The following is a 23,625-nucleotide window of genomic DNA, read 5'->3' as shown; positions in this document are numbered from 1 at the left end:
GTCTGTGTGAATATCAGCCCTCTTCTCCTCTAATCCTCTAATTTAAACTTTCTCATGTCGACCCTCCAGATGAACTAAAGGAACTTCTGGTTCTGAAGAGAGAGAGAGGATTCAGACAGGCCTCCAGGTGACCCACAGGTGTGATTTGTTCCAGTGTGGTGGTGAAACTGGAGGTAACGCCTCGACAGAAATACCTTCACGATGAAAAGAGACGCAGGCGTCCTTTGATCCTCAATGCAAAGAACACGTTAGATAGACGCTGACAGAGAACATCTTCATAGAGAGGCTCTCAGAGAGCTGTCAGCCTCTCTGTGTCTTCCTGTTTGATGTTTCTAAAGCCATAAAACCTGGAAGCTGACGGGGAGCAACAGGAGACTGGAGGACTCAACACTTTTATTAGAAGGACGTCTTAAAAAAACACAAACTGGAGATAGTTCTACATGGCCTTGAAAGGAAAAGAACCAAAAAACGAGAAGCTACTTTCAAAAGCTTGAGATTGTGACTCTAAAAGTCAGCCTTCTAAAGTAACAAAAGAATGAAATAAAGAGGATAAAAACATTTTTTTTACTAAGACACAAACATGTTACAGCTGTTGATAAAAAAATCAAATCGTCTACATTGAACCTCAGTTGACTTTTTAAAAAAAAAAATGCATTTAAGAGTTCATAGTGCAACAATTCATTAATCCGACCATCTTTTCATCACTATTTCTACGTCTCTCTAACTTCTGCACATCTTCTTTTAAACCTTTATTGGGCAAAGAACTATATTTGGTAACTTCAGGTAATATTTCGAGAAAAAAGTTGCAAATTTGCTAGATTAAAGTGGCAAATCTACAAGAAAAAATGTTGCAGATTTAAGAGATTTAAAGTGGTAAATCTGTGCGAAAAAAGTCACAGATTTACGAGAAAAAAAGTGGCAAATTTACTAGATTAAAGTGGCAAATCTACGAGAAAAAAAGTCGCAGATTTAAGAGATTTAAAGTGGTAAATTTGCGTGAAAAAAGTCACAGATTTACGAGAAAAAAGTGGCAAATTTACTAGATTAAAGTGGCAAATCTACAAGAAAAAAAGTCGCAGATTTAAGAGATTTAAAGTGGCAAATCTGCGCGAAAAAAGTTGCGGATTTACGAGAAAAAAAGTGGGAAAAAAGCAACTTTTTTCTCGCAGATTCACCACTTTAAATCTCATAAATCTGTGCATTTTTTTCTCGTAGATTTGCCACTTTAATCTCGTAAACTTTTTTCTCAAAATATTATTTTCATATGTTTTTTTTTTACACATTCTAGCAGTATGTAATATCCTCCAATATTCTCTAGGGTTGAAATTTGGAATTTGCAAGTATTTCAATGAGTGTCCTATTAAGGGTTAAAGTGGTGAATCTGGGAGAAAAAAGTTGCTTTTTCCCCACTTTTTTCTCGTAAATCTGCGACTTTTTCGTGCAGATTTGCCACTTTAAATCTCTTAAATCTGCGACTTTTTTTCTTGTAGATTTGCCACTTTAATCTAGTAAATTTGCAACTTTTTTTCTCGAAATATTGCCTGAAGTTACCAAATATAGTTCTTTGCCTGATGAAGGGTTAACAACCCCATGAACAACGAGCACTAACGAGCAGTTAGTTTCCAGTTTCAAACTTTGCGTATGGCACAGTTGTCGTAGCTCCGTCAAGAGTTCGTCCCAGGAGGCACCAGTAAAGGTTCAACACGAGCAGTTCAAGTTCTCCACCTGCTGCTCACAGTTCTACCTGAGTAGGTATCCATCCTAGGGTTGTCACAAGTATCCATACTCAAAAAAGTATCGATACTAAAACGTTGTATCTGGATACGATACTCATTTTCAAAAGTATCGATACCTAGCCAAGGAATGAACACTTAAGTTAAGCTATTCTTTTGTTTTTTTATCAAGCTTTCCTAATATTGTGCACAGCATACAACCTCAAAATATTGTTCTAATTGTTATTGTTTATTATATTTATTTATTTATTGCACTACCTCAGACCTGAAGCTTGTTATCATAGTTGCAGTTTCTTTTTGCACAACTGTTTTTTATTATAAATATTTAACCTGTGGTTCTGTTCAGTTCTACATGTTGCATTTTTGTCTGAAATGTCATGTTTTGCATGAAAAACAACTAAAAGATCATCCAATTAGTTGCTTATAATCACTTATTTTCTATCAGTTGATTAACAGACTACTACTTTGAGCTGTAATTTTACATTTTTATATGTTTTGGGTGCAAAAAAATCAATTTGAAAAGCAACTACAGCCCTCAGATAAACACAGTGGAGTAAAAACTATAATACTTCCCTCTGAAATGTCATGTTTTGCATGAAAAAAAACTAAAAGATCATCAAATTATTTGTTGAAATACAATAATACAACCTCAAAATATTGTTCTAATTGTTATTGTTTATTGTATTTATATATTTTTGCACTACCTCAGACCTGAAGCTTGTTATCATAGTTGCAGTTTCTTTTTCCACAACTGTTTTTTATTATAAATATTTAATCTGTGGTTCTGTTCATTTTTACATGTTGCATTTTTCTTGTTAATAAAAATATGTCTGTTACATTTTGGGGTCTTTGTTTTTATCCTGGTGGTATCAAAAATGGTATCGAGTATCGAATATTTTCCTGAGTATCAGTTAGGGTTGTCACGATATTAAAATTTTCACCAACCGATACCAACATAAAAATGAACAGAACCACAGGTTAAATATTTATAATAAAAAACAGTTGTGCAAAAAGAAACTGCAACTATGATAACAAGCTTCAGGTCTGAGGTAGTGCAAAAAATAAATAAATACAATAAACAATAACAATTAGAACAATATTTTGAGGTTGTATGCTGTGCACAATATTAGGCAAGCTTGATAAAAAAAAAATAACAATAACTTAACTTAAGTGTTCATTCCTTGGCTAGGTATCGATACTTTTGAAAATGAGTATCGTATCCAGATACAACGTTTTAGTATCGATACTTTTTTGAGTATGGATACTTTTGGCAACCCTAGTATCGGTATCAAGTTGAAAATGTTAGTATCGTGACAACCCTAATCCATCCATCCATCCATTTTCTTCTGCTTCGGCCGGGTCGCGGGGGCAGCAGGACATTCCAGTATCGAGTCGGTATCGACAACAAGAAATGTTTATGACTGAACTAACATCTTTCCATCTACCTAGAAAATCACACAAACCACAGTTTTCTTTCTTTCCCCCCCCTCGCGTGTCCCTGAATGCATCGTGTTCTGTCGCCACAGTTAGTTTTGATCCGTTCTTCCTGGATCAGCACCAGGAAAACGACCTCCCGACCATCTCAAAGAACAACTTGTTGGGCTTCCTGAAGTAGCGGCAGAGCTTCCTGAAGGCCTGGCTGCTGAGCGGCGCGTGCGGCCGGCCCTTGGACTCGTCCAGGCACTTGTCGTGTCCGGCCGACAGCAGGCAGTAGAAGCCCTTGGTGCTGTTGTAGTAGAAGTTGTCGGGGCTGATTCTGGGCGGCAGGTCCAGGAACCTCTCGGCCTTCCTCAGCTCGGGGAAGGGGTCCCGGATGAGCGCGTCCCCGTCCACCACGTGGATCTGCTCCCGGGGGAAGAGCTCCAGCCAGCGGGCCAGGTGCTGGTGGTACAGGCTCCTCTGCAGGGCCTTGTATCCGGGGTCGATGTGGCCCTCCTGGATCAGCAGCTCCTCCAGCGGCTGGTAGGGCTTGTGGCGGGTCAGCCGGTTGTGGAGGACCTGGGTGTAGTCGGACACCAGCCGCTCCGCCGGGTCCCGGACGATGAGCAGCAGGCGGACGGCCGGGTTCATGTCCCAGATGCGAGCGGGGACCAGAGGGGCCGCGAAGTAGCCGGGGGTCTTCTCCACCGTCAGCTGGCCCGGCAGGGTGAAGGGCATCTGGGCCCGGTACCAGGCCAGGCCACGGCGGTAGTGCTCCTCCAGGTTAAAGTAGTGAACCTGACGGAGAGACAGGAGAAGAGTTAATGACAGAGGAAAGGAGGAACATGTGTCACTTCTTCTGTCTTCGAAAGGAGCAAATACAGTTTCTAAATCCACATTGTACTGCAAAAAACATGAAGCTTACCAAGTATTTTCTTCTTATATCTATCAATAATATCTTAATTATCTTGTTTTGAGTATAATTGACCTACTGACCATAGCTTTATGTGCTTATTTAATTATTAGTATTATTATCATGTGCTAAACCAGTAAAAAAGACCCAATTTGACCAAAAAATGACACAACATGACCAAACAAAGACACAAAATGACAAAAAAAAGACACAAAATGACCAAAAAAGACACAAAATGACAAAAAAAGAAACAAAATGACTAAAATTGACCCAAATTGACCACAAAATGACTAAAAGTTGACCACAAGTTGGCTTTTTTGCAGTGTGTGGAGCACCTTGAGCCGTATGAAACGTGTCTAATAATAACAGGAAGCTCTTCACTGACAGAACGTGTCGGGACAGGAAATGTTTCTCTGAGACTCTTTTCATTTAGTTCCCGTCTTGTCCGACCTGATCTCTTCTCTGTTCTCTGAGTCTTCACCTCCAGCTACCCTGATCAGGATTTCTCTGTGCAGCTTCTTTAGGACGAGCCTGTCATCGCTCATCATCATGTGAGTTCACTGTAAACCGAATATAAACTGAGTGACTTTGTTCTCGTTCTCTGTCTGCCTCCCTGCATCCATCAGGAGAGAGTTCACCTGGAGGGACACGATCACCCCAAACAGTTTTACCTTTATCAGTTCAAGTTTCCTACTGTCACTTTCTGCACTGTTCACCTGTTCAACTCTCCAAATACTGGAACATTTACTTCACATCATATGTGATATGTGTTAATATTAATCATATTGATATTATATTTATACAATATTCTTGTCCTTTTGCACATTCTACTTATTTGCATATTCTTATACTCTTAGTATATTATCTATTGTATGTATATCCTGTATAGTCAAGTATCTATATGCATATATAATATATATAATATATACAGTTGGAGGTAGTCTCAAAATGACAAAAAAAAAGACATACCATTACTAAAAAAAGACACAAAATGACAGAAAAAAAACGAATTAACTTAAAAAAGAAACAAAATGACCAAAAACACACAGAATTACCAAAAAAGACACAAAATTATTTCTTTTAAATACACAAAATGACCCAAAAAAGACACAAAATGACAGAAAAAACGAATTAAATTAAAAAAGAAACAAAATGACCAAAAAAGACACAGAATTATTCAAAAAGACACACAATTATCGAAAAAGACACAAAATTAAAAGTCACACAATTATTTAAAAAAAAAACACACAGAATTTTTTTTTAAAATATACAAAATTATTAAAAAATGACAGAAAAAACTAACTAACTTAAAAAAGAAACAAAATGACCAAAATAAAAAATTATTAAAAAAAGACACAACATGATTTAAAAAAGATACAAAATTACCAAAAAAGATACAAAATGACCAAAAAAAGACACAAAATTATTTAAAGAAGACACAAAATTATTTAAAAAAAGAAACAAAATGACCAAAAAAAGAAACAAAATGACCAAAAAAAGACACAAAATTACCGAAAAAGACACAACATTTTTAAGAAAAGACACAAAATGATTTAAAAAAACACACAAATTTATTAAAGAAAGACACAAAATGACCAAAAAAGACACAAAATGACAGAAAAAAACTAAATTACCTAAAAAAGAAACAAAATGACCAAAACAAAGACACAAAATGACCAAAAAAGACACAAAATGATTTAAAAAAGACACAAAATTACCAAAAAAAAGACACAAAATTACCAAAAAAAGTAATTAAAGGGACCTTCCACACACAACATGGTAAAGTGCCATTCATATAAAACTCACATTAAACTTTCATATCAAGGTGGGGGCCACAAAATATCATCACGAGGGCCACAATTGGCCCGCGGGCCGCGAGTTTGAGGCCCATTCTTTAACCCTTTGTTAGTTCCTGAAGTTAGACTCAGTAGGTCAGTATAGTAGTATATATATATAAATATATATATATATATATATATATATATATATATATTGGAGAGTGTTGTTTTTTACCTCGGCCTTGGCCACCTCCACGTCTGGGTGCAGGTTGAGCATCTCCAGCAGCGCTCTGGTGCCGCCCTTCCTCACGCCGATGATGATGGCCCCGGGCAGCCGCTGCTGGGTGGCATTATAGGAGGAGGAGGAGGAGGAGGATGAAGAGGAGGAGGAGGAGGAAGAGGAGGAGGAGGAGGATGAAGAGGTGAAGGCAGGGGAGCTGGAGCCCCCGCTGCGTAATTCCCTTAAGCAGACAGACAGCTGAGTCTGCAGCAGCAGAAGAACCAGCAGAGCCAGAACCACCGTCCACAGCATGGTGCCACACACACACACACACACACACACACACACACACACACACACACACACACACACACACACACAGGCAGGGGTGGATGGAGGTTATGTGCACACACTCATGAACACACTGTTGTTGTCAGTCAGCAGGAGGCTCTTCACCTGGACAACCTGTGAAAAAAAACAAAGATTGTTGTCAATTTTTGCTGTTTCATGATACAACTTTAGTCTTTAAGAGTAAAAATATTTTTTTTAAATCAGAAAAAAATTGTAAAAATGCATATTCTCAGCATATGGCATCAAATCTGATATACACTAAGTTGTATGAAGTTATATTTGAAAAGAAAACATCAGTAAAAATGTCAAAAAAAGAGGAATTTTAGCCCGCAGCTTGATTTTTGTATCTTTCTGAGTTTGTGAAATTTGATTTATATTCAAGAGGATCACCTATTGCTTGTTTATCAGCAGCATTTATAATTTTTCCACCTTGTAGAACCTGATAATGTAATAACTTCTCGGTAATGTAATACACTTTTTACCAATAATGTAATAAAGTATAACATTAATGGAGGTTATTACATTATCAGGTTAGCCTTCATTTCCCAAGTCCTGATAATGTAATAATTCCTCAATATTGTAATAATGTAACAGCAGACCACCCATTACTTGGGTTCAAGTGGTGATACTGTGTATCAACTCTAGCTCAAGAGCTCTAGCGCCACCAACAGGTCAAAGTTGAATATTTATTCACTTTTCACACGTTTTTCACAAACGAGGTATCGGGAATTTATTACATTATCAGGTTCTACACACCTGGTTTTTCTATCACAGGCCCAGTGTTAAAAAATAAAGTAGTATTTGTGTGTATTTTATTTGGCTGTGTTTTAAACCTGTGCATGTTTTTTGATCTTCCGCTTGCAGAAATGCAGAAATATGTTATGTAATAATCAGTTATAAAGTTATGTTTAAATAAAAAAAGGCCAAAAAAAGTTGCTTTTTAAATGTTAAAAAAAGAAGCTTGAGCTTGCAGCTTGATTTTTATCTTTAGTTTGTGTGTGTTGTGGTCTTTGCAGTGCAGCCAAACCAAATACAGTCACCAAACGTTCTGCACAGAAAAATCTGACCTGTTTCTTTCTTTCTTTGCTGCTGTAGCTTCATACTGTACGTCTGCTCTCTAATGTGCCATTTTACAAAGTCCCAGTCGTGGTTTTCAGCTCAGAATATAGGGCTGTGATGTGATTATGGCCAGAAGATATTGAAATATTAATCTACATCTAAAGCGCGCGGAGAGGAGATGCATTGAAAATTAATGCTGTTATGAGGGTGAGGGGCCCCCGAGGACCACCAACACCCTCTGAGACCAGCTCAACCAGTTCTACAGGAGAGGAGACACTCAATGCTGCAACATTTCTCATGCACTTTGGTGAGAAAACACATTTATTCACACAAATACTTTAAAATAATCAACTGCTCTTCATCCAAGACTGAGCAGCAAATGCAATGAATCAAACCTGTCAAACAAAAAACATAAAATAACAAAAAACACAGAAAAATTGAATTAAAAAAACCCAAAACAGATAAAAACAAACAAAACAAACAAAAAATACAAAAAACACACAAAAACACGCCAAAATTACCAATAAAGGCACACAGAACACATAAAAAACACCTTCTTTTTTTTTTTTTTTTTTAACAAAAAACACATATAATAACAAAAAACACAGAAAATTAAAAAAACAGATAAAAACACAAAAAATAAAATAATCAACTGCTCTTCATCCAAGACTGAGCAGCAAATGCAATGAATCAAACCTGTGATCAAGCAGTTTTTAAGGTCACAACATGTTTATTCAGAGTCTCTTTAACCCTTTGGAGTCACCAATCACACTATCACACACATTATCAAATCAAATGACTTCTTCATGATGTCATGGTTTAAAAACGAAGCAGTGTGTTTCCATCAACTTCCCTCTAAAATACTGGCTTTAAACTCCATGAGGCCAGTTTTTGTTTGATGATGATATATATCAAATAAAACCGGAGATAAGGTCAAATATATTTAGTATAAAAATATAGAACTAGATGTTTTATCCTCATTTTACTTCTGATACGCAACTTCTTGTCCTTTTGCACATTCTACTTATTTGCATCTTCTTATACTCTTAGTATATTATCTATTGTATGTATATCTTGTATAGTCAAGCATCTGTATTCATATATAATATATATATATAATATATACAGCTGGAGGTTAATATCAAAATGACCAAAAATACACAGAATTACCAAAAAAGACACAAAATTATTTTTTTAAAAGACACAAAATGACAGAAAAAAACTAATTAACTTAAAAAAGAAACAAAATGACCAAAAAAGACACAGAATTACCAAATAAAAGACGCAAAATTATTTAAAAAGACACAAAATTATTTAAAAAAGATACAAAATTAAGAAAAGACACAAAATTATTTAAAAAAGATACAAAATTATTAAAAAAGACACAAAATGACAGAAAAAACGAACTAATTTTAAAAAAAGAAAACAAAATGACCAAAAAATAAAAATAAAAAATTTAAAAAAGACACAAAACGATTTTTAAAAAAGACACAAAATTATTTAAAAAGACACAAAATTATTTTAAAAAAGACACAAAATTATTTAAAAAAGATACAAAAATTACCAAAAAAAAAGACACAAAATGACAGAAAAAACTAAATTACTTAAAAAAGAAACAAAATTACCGAAAAAGACACAACATTTTTAAGAAAAGACACAAAATTATTTAAAAAACACACACAAATGTATTAAAAAAAGACACAAAATTACCAAAGAAAGTAATTAAAGGGACCTTCCACACACAACACGGTAAAGTGCCATTCATATAAAACTCACATTTTACTTCTTATATGCAACTTGTGTCCACATTTGCATCATTTTCTTGTGTTTCTTTGGGTTCAAAGTGTTGATCCAGTAAGTCAAAGTGAAAAAATAATGATCAGGTCATAAAGGTGAGGTTGTCCTGATAAAAAAAGATACCGACATGACGTGGTAAACATTGTTTTAAGTGTTATATACAGGCAGAATGAAAAGGATTCAAACTCCAGAGGGTTAGAAGAATGACTTGCCCTTGAGCAAGGCACACAAAGCCCCATGTGCTCCACCACAGAGCAGAAGCAGCTCACAGTGTTACTGTGAAACATTAATGAGTTGATAAGAAAGGAGCTGTTTGTTTCAGTACGACAGGATTTATTCTGCAGGAACTTTTATTTTCTGCAGCGGTGTGGAGCAAGAATGTCACTCAAGAGTCTTCTTTGATTTCTTGCAGGGATAGACAATCATATCAAACTTGTTATATGTATATATATATATATATATATATATACACACACACACATATATGTATAATATTTAAGTCCTACAGCTTTATGGAATCAGCACAATCATGGCAAGTGGAAAAAGTAAAAAAAAATGTAGAATAACATAATTAGAATGACATAAATCTTTCTTCTTTTTTTTAAAGGAAAAGTTAAATATCTGATAAAAAATGTTTTTAAAAATTGGAATAAAATTTAATTTATATATACAACACTTTTGCAAGTGCCTACAAATCCTCTCCTCTCAGCTCTGTGTAAACAGATTCTCAGTGAATATTTGACCGTTTGTCTCAGCAGGAGACAAGGAGCAGAATTTAATGTTTTTAACAGGATCTGGTTATTATAAACAGTTTATTTTTGGAGACATTTTAAATGGGACATGTAGAATAAAGTGACTTTAACGGAAATGTCCCAAAATGTAAGCTTTGTTTTGGTGACTTTTTGTAATGGAAACTTTTGTAACATTTGATCCATTGGGTCTGAAATATCAAATTCTGACTTTAATGCCTGTTTTTATAGTTTCTTTCTACAATAAACTGTATTTTAACCCTTTGATGCACAACATGGGCCTAAAGTGACCCGGCTGAGTTTTAATATTCTATATCTTTGCAATAAATTAATTTCATCATTCAGTATTCCAGGTTTTCCTCAATTAACTTGCAGTTGATCATCATAGGTCCTAATTTCTTTGTTTCCATTTCTTACTTTTGGAATAAAAACCCTTTTTTTATCACTACGCTTTTGTTAAATTGGTGTTTTTCCAATGGAAATTATTATTTGGTGGCTCTAATAAGCCTCAAATGTTAAAATATGTGATTTTCCAATGTAATCTGGTGGTTCTAACAACTCTTTTAAAGTTAATTCTGTGTCTTTTTTTGGTCATTTTGTTTCTTTTTTTAAAGTAATTTAGTTTTTTTTCTGTCATTTTGTGTCTTTTTTGGTCATTTTGTGTCTTTTTTTGTGTCATTTTGTGTCTTTTTAAAATAATTTTGTGTCTTTTAAAAAAAAAATTTGGGGGCTTTTTTGGTCATTTTGTGTCTTTTTTTGATCATTTTGTTTCTGTTTTAAGTAATTTAGTTTTTTTTCTGTCATTTTGTGTCTTTTTAAAATAATTTTGTATCTTTCAAACACACAGTCAGTATGTTGTGCATTAGAAGGTGTTTATATGTTGTTCATCAAATAATAAGTTAGGAAAATAAGATAAGATAAGTCAGGAAATACAACACCAACATAAAAAATGTTTGAAAACATTTCGTGAGGATTTCTTTCACACAGTTGGAACTTGGCAGCAAAAAAAAAACAACACGAACGCCTCTTGTCCTCTTGTTCTCTTGTTCTTCTGTTCCTGTTATTGTTGTTACTGTTGTTATTGTGTCAAAGCCGCCCTGATGCGACAGAGTTATTAATTAGTGTAACAGTGGAACCCTGTCTCACGTTGTTCCTGTAGTGGAGCGTTAATTGGCCCTCCAGGGAGCCGTGGCCCCCGGCCCTCTGTGCTACCCCCGGCCTGGAGACGCTGGCGTCATCGCTGCTGCAGCCTCCACCTCCCTCGATGGCTGAGCACCGCTTCATGTAGAGTCCTGTTTGGTGTTTGTTTATGTGGCTCTTATGGGTGTGGAGGCACATTTAAATGTTTAAATATTATAATAATTGGCCTTCTTGTCTGCTGCTTTATCAGACAAGTTGATTTTTTTAAGCTGTTATAGTTCAAAGAGCTTTTCAGGTGATTTTCATGAAGCCAGTCTAAGTTCTGTCTGTGAAGATTATAAGGACATGCTTTATTAACCCTTAATAGGACATTAATAGCTCATTGAAATACTTGCAAATTCCAAATTTCAAAAGAATATTTGAGGATATTACATACTGCCAGAATGTGTAAAAAATCATTTGAGAAAAGAGTTTACGAGATTAAAGTGGCAAATCTACGAGAAAAAAATGTGCAGATTTATGAGAATTAAAGTGATGAATCTGCAAGAAAAAAAGTTGTTGTTTTTTTTCATTTTTTTCTCGTAAATCTGCGACTTTTTACTCACAGATTCACCACTTTAAATCTCTTAAATCTGCAACTTCTTTTCTTGTAGATTTGCCACTTTAATCTAGTAAATTAGCAACTTTTTTCTCTAAATATTACAAATCCATGTGGTTCTATGACCTCACAGAGAGACATTTTGATATCCACTGAAGTTACCAAATATAGTTCTTCGCCCGATAAAGGGTTAAACTAAATATATTTCACTTTTATATGAATGAACAATATAGCCATAACGAGGCACAATTCATTGTTTTGTGCTAAAAAATAATATTTTCTACATTTTTTAACATATTTTTGATTTACAAATTCATTACTGTAATGCGGCCAGATAACAATATTTATAATATACCCTTGAACGGATCACAAGTTACAAAAGTTTTCGTTCGAAAAAGCCACAAACGAAGCTTAAAATTGTGATATTTCTGTCAAAGTCATTGTAATAATCAGATCCTGTTAAAAACATTAAATTCTGCTCCTCAGAGACACTGAGGACATGATTGACACGTGACAAATATTCACTGAAAATCACTTTACACAGAGCAGAGAGGAGAGGACAGGAGAGGCTGCAAAAATGTGAATAGTTCAATAAAAATGTTTTCCAAAATTCGTGACACTTGGAAAAGTGTTGTGTATTTAAATTCCATTTAATCAAATGAAGAAATTATAATTTATCAGAGAAATGAAACTTGCTTTTTTCTTTTTTTTAACGATTGTTAACATCATTGTTAATGATGTCATAACTGTTAGATAGAGCTGCAGGACTTTGAGATATTGCAGTCAAATCATATACAGTCTATGAGTGAAATAAAAGGCCACAGTGAGTTAAAAAGAGCAGAAAAAAGCCCTCAAACTGCTTGTTGGGGTTCAGAGGGTTAACAACTTTAAACAAAGTGCATCAAAAAGACTTTTAAGCTGCTGAAAATGACTTCCAAAATATTTCAAGACGTCCCCAGCAGGCTTCTAACCTCACACAGTCGTCACTCGCTCCGAGTGGAAACCAAACCAAACCAGAATACTTTCATCAGTCAGTGTGGTAAAAACCAAACTGAATTAAAACCATCTGCAGCTCAGAGGCTGGAGAGGCTCTAGTTGGAGAACGTGTTTCTGGTTTTGTGCAAACTCCGGCAGACGAGCACGGTTTTTGTATTTGCAGAGAAAAACGATATTGTTTTCATTCTTGCAGTCACACTGCAAAAAAAGGTCTAAAAACCAGATAAAACAGTAAATCTGAGGGAAATGATCTTGCTGCATGGACAGATAATTTACCTTGACAAGATTTATTAAATTAAGATTATTGAATCTAGAAATAAGCATGTTGAACACTTAAAATTAGAAATTAACTCTTAAAACCAGATAAATTAAAGCTGCCAGCAGTGATGAACTGGCCCGAGCAGAGTGACCTGATGATTATTTGGTTCTTACCAAGATAAAAAAAAAAACGTATTGTCTTTTTTTGGTGGTTTTTTTTTGTCTTTTTGTGTCTTTTTTGATGATTTTACATCTTTTGTGCCTTATTTTGGGTGATTTTTCTGTCTTTTCTGTCTTTTTTTTTCTTTTTGTGTATTTTTTGGTCATTTTACATCTTTTTGTGTCTTTTTTTGGGTCTTTTTGTGTCTTTTTTTTTTTTTTTAATCTTTTTTGTCTTTTTTATGTCTTTTGTGTTTCTTTTTTGGGTCATTTTGTGTCTTTTTTACATCTTCTTTTGGTCACAAAATGACCAAAAAAGACAAGACAAGACAAGATAAAATGTACAAAAGAGATAAACTTTAACTTTAAGTGTTCAACATGCTTATTTCTAGATTTAACAATTGTAATTAAATAAATCTTGTCAAGGTAAATTATCTGTCCATGCAGCAAGATCATTTCCCTCAGATTTACTGTTTTATCTGGTTTTTAGACACAGCTTTTTGCAGTGTATTTGCAGAGTTGGCATGAAAAACAATATTATTTTCATTCTTGCAGTCACTGTTTTGTAAAAATATACAACCTGACGATAAACTGAGTGTTCAAATGTTACACCAGCTCTTTCTTCCTCCCTCAGAGAAACCCTCTCTCACAGAAATTACACTGTACTACATGTGTTTTTTGCAATTGAGGGGGGAAATAATTACTGCCTCTATTACATCCCCAGGCAAATTCATTTTTCTCGTTTTCTCTACATATACAGTATATAAAAGCAGTTCAGGTAAGGTCAGGAAAAGATTGTGTTTCCCAGTAAATAAATGCCATCATTTGTCTTGTTTCCCAACTTTAACCAAGTGGTGCAAGCATCTTAATGCACCATAGTTCAATAACAAGAAGTCCTCCAACAAAACCACCACATATGTCGTTTGTTCCTACGGTTATGCTCCCTATACATCAGAAGACTTTAAAAAGATTTGGAAAAGATTCCTGGAAAACTATCAGCTAACATCTAAAGACAAGAGTTTAGAGTTTCTAGTCTCACACTGAGATTTTAGACTGTCAAGCTATCAGGGAAACTATTTACAAGACTACACTGTAAAAAATGTTTGTAGAAATTACAGTAAAACACTGTCAAATTATATCAGAAATAGGGCGTGAAATTAAAAATTTAATATCACCGTAGTAGACACTTTTAATTACCGTAAATCAAAGAATAGCACAAAACTTTTACTTTTTTCTGTCATAAACTTTAGAAAACACAGTTTTGCTTTAAAAAATATTAGATTTTTCATTTAAAATGAATGGAGAAATACCATAACGTCACAAGGACATAACTACCCTAAAATAATAGCAGACCAAAGGACCTAACAAAGGACCTAAAATGACCAAAAGAGTCACAAAACGACCAAAAAAAGAGACAGAAAACGACCAAAAGAGACACAAAACCATCAAAAAAGACACAAAATGACCAAAAGAGACACAAAACTATCTAAAAAGACACAAAATTACCAAAAAAAAGACAGAAAACGACCAAAAGAGACATGAAATTATCAAAAAAAGACACAAAATGACCAAAAAGAGACACAATAGGGATAAAATGGCAAGTGATTTTTCAGTCTAAATGACAGGTTTAGCTGATATTTACATTTAAATTTACAGTAGAAACCCCACTCACTGTATTTTTTACGGTAAAGTTCTGGCAACCACAGCTGCCGGTATTTTACCGTAAATTAAACAGAATATTTTTTACAGTGTACAACTAGATTCTTTTAGCAGTTTTTCCCATCATGCTCTTAGTAAAAACTGACTAAATGGAGGAGAAGCAGCTTTTGGCTCCAGCTGCTCTAGTGTGTGTTCAGTGGTTTGTGTTGAAATAAACAACAACAAAAAGAAGAGAAGACGCCACAAAAAGCTCCTCACAAAGCTGAAAAAGGGTTTCTGTTTTTATCAAGTTGACTATTTTACAGTAAAAATAGATATAAGGAGAATAAAGGAAAGGAACATTTAGAAATGAATTCATGATATACATAACATCGGGCATTGAACGCCTCGTTTCAGGCTGCAGGAGTGAAAATGAATCCTCCTAACTTGTTTTTTCCCCGCTATCCGAGTGATGACAACAATTAGAAATAAAACAGGTTGTAGGCTCTACAGGAGGATTTTTTTTTTATTATGTTTTCCCCAAATGTTGATGCACATTTTAGGCTTGTTATTATCTGAATGACTTGGGAAATTGGTGCACATAGCTGGTATAAATGGGAAGAAACTCTCCCCGAGAGAGCTTCCTCCAGACCCCCCGAGGTTTCAGCTGAGCCCTGAATGTTCGTCTGGCTCCACACCTGTTTGGGAGCTTAAATAAATCTGAAAATGATATTTCTGCTGATGTAACAGGCCCTAAATAAGGCAACAAACATTGCAGGTAAAACAGGATTGATGTTTCGTTAGCTAGATTAATTTACATTGCAGCATAGAGAGTCCAGCTGCTAATGGTGCGTTCAATGTCTACATGAATGTCAGAAGTTTCGACGTTCCAAGCTCCAAGTTCCGACTTTCAATATAAATTAAACACACCATAAGGTGTTACGGTAATAACGTGTTAGACCCGCCTTCAAAATAAAAGCAAACACATGTAGCTTTTGAAATAAGAGCACATGGATGTGTTAGCAGAGTCCACCACAGAATTTACAAGATGACTGTCAAAATAAGAGCCTTAAATAAAACACAGAATAACCCTTATCGACTTTACAATAACTCATTAAAAATATGCAATGATTCAGATGGAATAGTGGCATTAGAATGTGTGAGAGGCACCAAATTTAGGCTTTTAGGGCAAAAAATTCTGACAAAAAAAATCCTGATGGAAACGCTAGTTCCCAGCAGTATGTTCAGGGTAATAAAGGAGGAGAGATGTTTTTGTGTCCTTCATTGAGTCAGCTTCAAGTCAGTTAATTTGTTTGGCTGCACTGGGAATTTCATGCACAAACTTCTTTTTATTTATGTAAATATGTTGGTTGTTGTTTACACTACAGCTCATTTAAAAATGTTTAACCTTTTGGAGTTTGGGACTATTTTGTCTGTTTTTGACTCCTTTTCATTCTGCCTGTATACAAATCACTTAAAAATATTTACCATGACATGTTGGTGTCATTTTTTTCAGCACCACCTCACCTATATGACCTGATTATTATTATTTTCATTTTGACTTACTGGATCAACATTTTGAACACAAAAAAAATTACAAAAAACACATAAAATCACACAAAGAAATTACAAAAACAAAAAACAGTAAACACAAAAGATTGCATTAAAAATGCTGAATGCACACTGCAAAATTCGAAAAATCTGATGCATTAAATTGGGCATGAAAACTTCTGAAAAAGCCAACAGAGCTTGATGCTGCCTCGTTTTTACGTCGTGACGTCATGAAGAAGTCATGCTCCGGCGCTTTTTTGGAACAAAACATATTGTGGTTCAGGCATGGAGTGGAAAAATAACTCATTGAGTTGAAATCATTTGCTGACAGCTTCGTCCCCCCAGTTCAAAGATCCCATCTGCGCCCCTGACTGTTTCTTGTTAATGTATATTTCAACATGTCGCCAGTACCGATGTATCTAACGTCTCCGTATGTCACTTAAATCTTCCTGTGAGAACTCGTCCAGCGTCAGATGTCCCGTACATGAACTCATCCTCGTCTACATGAGCTGCTGGCAGAGCGACGCCACATCACAACACCTGCAGCCATCAGGTTGATGTGAAGAGGCAAACTGGTGCCAGTCACAGGCTGGAGGGGGTACGCTTAGTGTGTGTGTGTGTGTGTACGCTTAGTGTGTGTGTGTGTGTACGCTTAGTGTGTGTGTGACAGAAACTGAAACAAAGAGGCAGATCTTCTGGGAGGTTTCTGTCTGTCTGTGTGTGTGTGTGTGTGTGTGTGTGTGTGTGTATGTGTGTGTGCCTGTATCTGTCTGTCTGTTTATGTGTGTGTGTGTGTGTGTCTGTGTGTGTCTGTCTGTTTGTGTGTGTGCGTGTGTGTGTGTATATGTGTGTGTGTGCCTGTATCTGTCTGTCTGTTTGTGTGTGTGTGTGTGTGTGTGTGTGTGTGTGTGTCTGTGTGTGTGTGTGTGTGTGTGTGTGTCTGTGTGTGTGTGTGTGCGTGTGTGTGTGTGTGTGTGCGTGTGTGTATATGTGTGTGTGTGCCTGTATCTGTCTGTCTGTTTGTGTGTGTGCGTGTGTGTGTGTATATGTGTGTGTGTGCCTGTATCTGTCTGTCTGTGTGTGTGTGTGTGTGTCTGTGTGTGTGTCTGTGTGTGTCTGTCTGTTTGTGTGTGTGCGTGTGTGTGTGTATATGTGTGTGTGTGCCTGTATCTGTCTGTCTGTTGTGTGTGTGTGTGTGTGTGTGTGTGTGTGTGTGTGTGTGTCTGTGTGTGTGTGTGTGTGTGTGTGTGTGTGTCTGTGTGTGTGTGCGTGTGTGTGTGTGTGTGCGTGTGTGTATATGTGTGTGTGTGCCTGTATCTGTCTGTCTGTTTGTGTGTGTGTGTGTGTGTGTGTGTGTGTGTGTGTGTATATGTGTGTGTGTGCCTGTATCTGTCTGTTTGTGTGTGTGTGTGTGTGCCTGTATCTGTCTGTCTGTCTGTCTGTCTGTCTGTGTGTGTGTGTATATGTATGTGTGTGCCTGTATCTGTCTGTCTGTGTGTGTGTGTGTGTGTGTGTGTGTGTGTTAAGTGCTTGTGTGAGTCCCTGGTGACTCGTCTGTAGCTGAATATTCCCTCGCTGTCGAGTCGTTTCTCTTCCACCTCTCGACCTCCTCCCCTCCTCCCGTCCTCCCTCTCACCTCTCCTCGTCCTCTTCAACCCTCACCTTTTGTTCTCTGCTCCTCCTCCTCCTCCTCCTCCTCCTCATCTTCCTCCTGACTCGTTTGAATCCGTCCCTGTTTACTGTGTTTCCGCGGTAACGAACCCCCGGCTCCATGCTAATGGGGATGATGCCCTGCAGCAGCCTCTCAGCTGCTCATAAATAAAACACAACGCACCTTTCTGCCCCCAAATATTTTTGGGCGAATGAACTTTTAATCTTGACGAAGTGGGAATGAGACAGCGGTGGATTTTAGAGTGAGAACGTGTCCTCTGACACAAATTCTGCTGCACTTGAAACTTTTCTGGGGATATAAACATACATTTTGTACGACTTTCTTCACCGTTTTAAAAAAATATTCTGATCTAAATGATGACTCAGGTGATTATTTCGGTCGTTTAACGGCTCAATTCAGATTATTAAATCTAGAAATAAGCATGTTGAACGCCTAAAATAATAAATTAACTCTTAAAACAAGATAAATTAAAGCTGCCAGCAGTGATGAACTGGCCCGAGCAGAGTGACAAAAAGACAAAAGACCAAGATAAACACAAACTTTTTTTCAATGATTTATATTATATATTATATATAATATTTTGTGCCCTTTTTGGGTGATTTTATGCCTTTTGTGTGTTTTTTTTGTCTTTTTATGTATTTTTTGGTCATTTTACATCTTTTTGTGTCTTTTTTTTTGTCTTTTTCTGTCTTTTTTTGTTTTGTTATGTTTTTTAAATCTTTTTTGTCTTTTTTATGTCTTTTGTGTTTGTTTGTTTTTTGGTCATTTTGTGTCTTTTTTTTTTTGGGTCATTTTGTGTCTTTTTTACATCTTTTTTTTGGTCACAAAATGACCAAAAAAGACAAAAAATGTACAAAAGAGATAAAAATTAAAGCTGCCAGCAGTGATGAACTGGCCCGAGCAGAGTGACCTGATGATTATTTGTTTCTTACCAAGATAAAAAAAAAACCTTATTGTCTTTTTTTGGTGTTTTATTTTTGTCTTTTTGTTTCTTTTTTGATGGTTTTACATCTTTTGTGCCTTTTTTGTTTTTGTTTTTTGTCTTTTTATGTATTTTTTGGTCATTTTACGTCTTTTTGTGTCTTTTTTGTGTCTTTTGTGTTTCTTTTTTGGGCCATTTTGTGTCTTTTTTACATCTTCTTTTGGTCACAAAATGACCAAAAAAGACAAAAAATGTACAAAAGAGATAAAAATTAAAGCTGCCAGCAGTGATGAACTGGCCCGAGCAGAGTGACTTGATGATTATTTGTTTCTTACCAAGATAATAAAAAAAAACCTTATTGTCTTTTTTTGGTGTTTTATTTTTGTCTTTTTGTTTCTTTTTTGATGATTTTACATCTTTTGTGCCTTTTTTTGGTGTTTTTTTTTTTGTCTTTTTATGTATTTTTTGGTCATTTTACGTCTTTTTTGTTTTGTTTTGTTTTTTAAATCTTTTTTTTTTGTCTTTTTTATGTCTTTTGTGTTTCTTTTTTGGGTCATTTTGTGTCTTTTTTGCATTTTCTTTTGGTCACAAAATGACCAAAAAAGACAAAAAATGTACAAAAGACATAAAGTAAAGCTGCCAGCAGTGATGAACTGGCCCGAGCAGAGTGACCTGATGATTATTTGGTTCTTACCAAGATAAAAAAAAAACTAATTGTCTTTTTTTGGTGTTTTATTTTTGTCTTTTTGTTTCTTTTTTGATGATTTTACATCGTTTGTGCCTTTTTTTTTGTGTTTTTTTTTTGTGTTTTTCTGTATTTTTTTGGTCATTTTACGTCTTTTTGTGTCTTTTTTGTTTTGTTTTGTTTTTTAAATCTTTTTTTTGTCTTTTTTATGTCTTTTGTGTTTCTTTTTTGGGTCATTTTGTGTCTTTTTTGCATTTTCTTTTGGTCACAAAATGACCAAAAAGACATGCAGCGATGAACTGGTCCGAGCAGAGTGACCTGATGATTATTAGTTTCTTACCAAGATAAAAAAAACTTTAGATTTAAAAGTGTTAAATAATTTATCTTGTTTTAAGAGTTAATTTCTTATTTTAAGTGTTCAACATGCTTATTTCTAGATTTAATAATCTGAATTAAATAAATCTTGTCAAGGTAAATTATCTGTCCATGCAGCAAGATCATTTCCAGATTTACTGTTTTATCTGGTTTTTTAGACTAAACACCTTTCCTGCAGAGCACGAGTCATTAGAACTCCTTGTTTCTCCCTCTCATTGCTCCTTGTGATTCACATTAGCCAGCGTGGATAGAGGGGGGGGGGCAAACAAAAACAACAACAATGCCAGGATTGTCAACGATGCGTTCATTCTCCATATTGACGAACACGAGTATCCATCCAGGCTGCAAAACACGGAGACGAGGAGAAAGAAACGAGGGGAGGGTGGAGTGTAATTATCTGTGAAAGGCAGATGCTGCCATCTGAATACTGGGAGAGTCCCACAAGTTTTACTGTGTGTGTGTGTGTGTGTGTGTGTGTTCTTGTTCTTCCTACATAGTGAGGACCAGAACACGTTTTTAACCAACAGAGTGAGGACATTTTTGCAAAGTGAGGACATTTCGGCCGGTCCTCACTTCTTTAAAGGCTTTTTTTTTTTAGATTTCAGACTTTGTTTTAAGGGTTAAAGGTTACAAAAAATGATAATTAACTGAAACTGTATTGTGCGGTTACAAAACTAAAATTATAGTGAAAATGTCCTTCGTTTTCGTCTTTGTCAACTTTTTTCATACATAATGAAGATGGATCAGACAAAGGAAATAAAGACAAAATTTACTGTGACCTCTTTTAATCTCCCACCCAACAAATACCCCATTAGAAAAAACTAAATACTAAACTAAAACTAATACAATCTAAACTAAAACTAGCAAACTCAGTCTGAAAACTAATTAAAACTAACTGAATTTGAAAACAAAAATTGACAACGAAAATTAAAACCAAAACTAATGAAAAATACCAAACTATTATAACCTTGCCAGGGAATTTACTATTCCAATGAGGGACCTCACAAAGATAGAAAAACAAGAATGTGTGTGTGTGTGTGTGTGTGTGTGTGTATCGTCTCATCTGCATGTGTGCAGCCTTTTGTGTGAGCGTGCATCCAGACCCGGCCCCTTGGAAACATCTTTCTACTGAGCGCTGGTATTTGTTGGGTGGGGGGAAGGATTATCCTGCAGGAGGGAGGCTGAGGTGGAGTGTGTGTGTGTGTGTGTGTGTGTGTGTGTGTGTGTGTGTGCCCTGCAGGAGGGTGTGTGTGTGTGTGTGTGTGTAAGGCAGAAGGAAGATTGTCCCTGGTAGGGGGTGTCATGGTGGAGCTGTGGATTGCCAAGCCTATCATATCAGCGAGGCTGTGAGAGTCAGATAAAACTCTTCAGTGAACCTTTTTATTTGTTGGCTCTTGTAGTATATTTTACGTTACATGTTGTTTATTTTACGTTACTTTAACCCTTTGATGCACAACATGGGTCTAAAGTGACCCGATATGTATGAGTTTTTATGTTCTATATCTTTACAATAAATTATTTTCATCATTTTTTTTGTGTGTTTTTATGGGTGTGTTCTGTGTGGTTTTAAAAAAAAAATCATTTTTGGTGTGTTTTGTATGTTTTATGTAATTTTTTGTGTTTTTATGTTTCTTTTTTTTCATTTTTTGTGTGTTTTTTTTGTATTTCCTTGGTGTGTTTTTTTGTGTTGTTTTTTTTCATTTTTTGTGTTTTTTTTTATGTGTGTGTTCTTATGTGTGTGTTTTTATGTGTGTGTTCTGTGTGGTTTTTAAAAAAAATCATTTTTGGTGTGTTTTGTATGTTTTATGTCATTTTTTGTGTTTTTATGTTTCTTTTTTTTCATTTTTTGTGTGTTTTTTTTGTATTTCCTTGGTGTGTTTTTTGTGTTGTTTTTTGTGTTGTTTTTTTCATTTTTTGTGTTTTTTTATGTGTGTGTTCTGTGTGTTTTTTTAAATCATTTTTGAGGCATTTTTGAGGCTGTGAGAGTCAGATAGAACTCTTCAGTGAACCTTTTTATTTGTTGGCTCTTGTAGTATATTTTACGTTACATGTTGTTTATTTTACGTTACTTTAACCCTTTGATGCACAACATGGTCTAAAGGGACCCGATATGTAGGAGTTTTTATGTTCTATATCTTTACAATAAATTATTTTCATCATTTTTTTTTGTGTGTTTTTATGTGTGTGTTCTGTGTGGTTTTAAAAAAAATCATTTTTGGTGTGTTTTGTATGTTTTATGTCATTTTTTGTGTTTTTATGTTTCTTTTTTTTCATTTTTTGTGTTTTTTTTTTGTATTTCCTTGGTGTGTTTTTTGTGTTGTTTTTTTCATTTTTTGTGTTTTTTTATGTGTGTGTTTTTATGTGTGTGTTCTGTGTGGTTTTTAAAAAAAATCATTTTTGGTGTGTTTTGTATGTTTTATGTCATTTTTTGTGTTTTTATGTTTCTTTTTTTTCATTTTTTGTGTGTTTTTTTTGTATTTCCTTGGTGTGTTTTTTTGTGTTTTTTTTGTGTTGTTTTTTTCATTTTTTGTGTTTTTTTATGTGTGTGTTCTGTGTGTTTTTTTAAATCATTTTTGAGGCTGTGAGAGTCAGATAAAACTCTTCAGTGAACCTTTTTATTTGTTGGCTCTTGTAGTATATTTTACGTTACATGTGGTTTATTTTACGTTACTTTAACCCTTTGATGCACAACATGGTCTAAAGTGTGTGTATGAGTATGAGTTTTTATGTTCGATATCTTTGCAATAAATTATTTTCATCATTCAGTATTCCAGGTTTTCCCTCAATTAGTTTGTTTTTGATCATCATACATCCTCATTTTATGTTTTCCTTCATTCATCTTTGAAAAAAATCTCTTTTTGTGTCACTACTCTTCTAATGCACAACATGGGTCAAAAATGACCCGTATCCATTTTTTAGCTAAGTAGCCTGCTAAGCTAAATACTTTGCTAACTTCTTGGCTAAGTATTTAGCTAAGTAGCTTGCTAAGCTAACTGCTTAGCTAACTTCTTGGCTAAGTATTTAGCTAAGTAGCTTGCTAAGCTAACTGCTTAGCTAACTTCTTGGCTAAGTATTTAGCTAAGTAGCTTGCTAAGCTAACTGCTTAGCTAACTTCTTGGCTAAGTATTTAGCTAAGTAGCTTGCTAAGCTAACTGCTTAGCTAACTTCTTGGCTAAGTATTTAGCTAAGTAGCTTGCTAAGCTAACTGCTTAGCTAACTTCTTGGCTAAGTATTTAGCTAAGTAGCTTGCTAAGCTAACTGCTTAGCTAACTTCTTGGCTAAGTATTTAGCTAAGTAGCTTGCTAAGCTAACTGCTTAGCTAACTTCTTGGCTAAGTATTTAGCTAAGTAGCTTGCTAAGCTAACTGCTTAGCTAACTTCTTGGCTGAGTAGGGTACGATCAGATCTCAGTCTGATCTCAGCTCGTCTGTGCAAATCTGAGTCAGCAGGAAGTCCACACGTCTGAGTCTGAAAATTGCGGCCCTCGTGATGATGTTTTGTGGCCCCCACCTTGATAATTTTGTGTCTTTTTTTTTAGTAAATTTGTGTCTTTTTTTTAGTAAATTTGTGTCTTTTTTGGGGGTAATTTTGTGTCTTTTTAAAATAATTTTGT

General features: G+C 35.2%; 1 protein-coding gene across 1 annotated transcript in view; it reads right to left on the bottom strand.

The window, feature by feature from the left end:
• Positions 1–376: 376 nt before the first annotated feature.
• Positions 377–23,625, bottom strand: part of hs3st1l2 (heparan sulfate (glucosamine) 3-O-sulfotransferase 1-like 2) — a 53,506-nt gene continuing 30,257 nt past the window's right edge. Inside the window, exons 2-3 of the mRNA XM_059336911.1 lie at positions 6,079–6,528; positions 377–3,950 (exon numbers count right to left, since the gene is read on the bottom strand). Of these exons, the coding sequence (XP_059192894.1) occupies positions 3,285–3,950; positions 6,079–6,375 (963 nt within the window). The 5' untranslated portion in view covers positions 6,376–6,528 and the 3' untranslated portion in view covers positions 377–3,284. The remainder of the gene's footprint in view (positions 3,951–6,078; positions 6,529–23,625) is intronic.

Source organism: Centropristis striata, chromosome 7 (assembly GCF_030273125.1).
Source record: "Centropristis striata isolate RG_2023a ecotype Rhode Island chromosome 7, C.striata_1.0, whole genome shotgun sequence".
Classification (NCBI taxonomy): domain Eukaryota; kingdom Metazoa; phylum Chordata; class Actinopteri; order Perciformes; family Serranidae; genus Centropristis; species Centropristis striata.
This window is presented reverse-complemented; position numbering and strand designations above follow the sequence as displayed.